Source organism: Quercus suber, unplaced genomic scaffold (assembly GCF_002906115.3).
Source record: "Quercus suber isolate HL8 unplaced genomic scaffold, Cork oak 2.0 scaffold_87, whole genome shotgun sequence".
NCBI classification, from domain to species: Eukaryota; Viridiplantae; Streptophyta; class Magnoliopsida; order Fagales; family Fagaceae; genus Quercus; species Quercus suber.
Window position 1 is genome coordinate 1043297 of NW_027069552.1, and position 2315 is coordinate 1045611.

General features: G+C 52.7%; 1 protein-coding gene across 1 annotated transcript; it reads left to right on the forward strand.

Annotated features, from left to right (window-relative positions):
* The first annotated feature begins 392 nt into the window (after nucleotides 1-392).
* Nucleotides 393-956, forward strand: LOC136067846 (uncharacterized). The gene has a single exon (XM_065774186.1). It carries the CDS (start codon nucleotides 393-395, stop codon nucleotides 954-956), a length of 564 nt encoding a protein of 187 aa, XP_065630258.1.
* Nucleotides 957-2315: the final 1359 nt, after the last annotated feature.

Genomic DNA, 2315 nt, shown 5'->3' on the forward strand with positions numbered 1-2315 from the left:
CAATTGGTAAGGCCCAAAAGGCCAGCCCAATTAGATAAATTGGTTAGATACAAAGGGAAAACGTTCAGATTTTCATATGCAAGAAACATCATTGTGAAATGGTGTGCATGTGAGTTTTTGTCACTCACTAGTCATCCCTTTGTTACCAATTGAGAGACCACACATCTTGGGCGTTAGTGGAATTGGAGTGAAGATTAAAAGTAGTCCCAAGTGCTTCAATTTTTGTTTTGAAATTCACCGCTTCAAGGTACGATCTCTTGTTCTCAAATTCTGATATTTACTTAGTATGTGTTATCAATATCGAATGAAGTAGATCCGTTTAAAACTTAATTTCCGCTGCATTTATCTTCATTTCCATCAAGCCCAACCCCTAGGGCTTAGGAAGTGATGCCATGAGCAGGGCGCTGGACCGACTCTCCAGGTCGCCCTTTACGCGTCGCATAGAAGAGGCGGTGCTCCCTCGGAGGTTCCAGCAGCCAACCTTCACCGTTTACAATGACAAAACGGACCCCGTGGAGCACGTGAGCCAGTTCAACCAGAGGATGGCTGTTCACTCTAAGAACGAGGCACTGATGTGCAAAGTCTTCCCGTCCAGCTTGGGACCTGTGGCAATGAGGTGGTTCAACGGCTTGAGGACGAATTTCGTAGACTCGTACAGACAGCTCACCCAGGCCTTTGGTTCCCGTTTTGTCACGAACAGCAAACCTCCTCGGCCCATGAGCGCATTGCTGTCCCTGACCACGCACAACGACGAGACCCTCAAGGCTTACTTGGACAAGTATTGGGAGATTTACAATGAGCTGGACGGCAAGTACGTCGATGTCGCCATCAACACATTCAAGAACGGCCTCCCGATAGGGCACGGCCTGAGGAAGTCCTTAACTGGTAAGCCCGCCACTAGCGTGCGGCAGTTAATGGATCGGATCGACAAATACAAACGGGTGGAGAAGGACTAGCTACAAAGCAAGGGGAAGGAGAAAGCTATCCCTCAGGAGAGGAGGGATTCCAGGTCGGACCGATATAACAACGCCCGTCCGAGGAGAGATTTCATAGGGCAATCTGGGGCGACAAACGCTCAGGCTGTCGGTGCTGTGTTCCGAGAACCGGTGCACAGGGTACTGGAAAAGATCAAGAACGAACCGTACTTCAAGTGGCCGAATAAGATGTCGGGGGATCCTGAGAAGCGTAATCAAGACCGCTACTGCCAATATCACCAGGACCACGGGCACGCTACGGAGGACTGTAGGAATCTCTGGAACTATCTGGACCAGTTAGTCCGGGAGGAAAAGTTGAAGCACCTCCTGCACCATTCCAGCAGCTAGCAGGGCTAGACCTACCAGGAGTCACGGAGGGACACTGCCATGAGGTAGCCCGCTGGAACAATTAATGTGATCTTTGCTGCGCTAGGAAGAACAGGCATGCGCCCCTCTCTAGTGCTGTCCGTGACCCAAGTGGTCGCCGGGGAGTCCCAGTCCGAGCCAAAGAGGGCCAGAAGAGGCTGTCACCCGACCCTGACTTTTTTCGAGGAGGACAAGGACGGGACCACCCAACCCCACGACGACGCCTTGGTGATCACCCTCAGGATTGGGGACTATGACGTCAAAAGGGTGATGGTAGATGGTGGCAGTGCGGCGGAGGTTATATACCCTGACCTCTATAAGGGGCTGGGGCTAAAGCCTGAGGACTTGTCGCCCTATAGCTCCTCCTTGATGAGCTTTGATGGGAAGCTAGTCATCCCGGAGGGCGTGATCAAGCTGCCCATCCAGACTGGCCTGGAAGTAGTGGAGGTGGACTTTAGTGGTGAACACGTACTCCCCCTACACTGCCATTGTGGGAAGGCCTTGGCTCCACACCTTGGGAGGCGTCGCCTCTTCCTTGCACCAGAAAGTGAAATTCCCGTCTGGAGGCTGAATCTTTGAGATCCGAGGGTGCCAGTCAATAGCAAGGTAGTGTATGGTCGCAGCCACCTCACGTCCGCAAGGTACGGAATCCTCGGCCACCGTGGCCGAAAACTTATAGCAATTAACCCCCTTGGTGGCACCAGCTGACACGGTCGCCGAGGAAGCAAGGCTTGAAGGCCTAGAAAAAGTGGTCATCGACAACGACCAGGAGAGGTTCTTTCAGGTCGGAATCCAACTGCCTCCCCGAGAGAAGGAAGAGTTGCTTGAGTTCCTTAGGAGGAACCTTGACGTGTTCGCATGGGATCCCTGCGATGCCCCAGGGATTGACCCATCCTTCATCTGTCACCACCTTAATGTCAACCTATCGATGACCCCCAAGAAGCAGCCACCCCGACGCCCGTCAAAGGAGCACGT

Coding starts and splice junctions, on each gene's coding strand:
- LOC136067846 (XM_065774186.1), top strand. CDS start 393: ATGAGCAGGGCGCTGGACCGACTCTCCAGGTCGCCCTTTACGCGTCGC.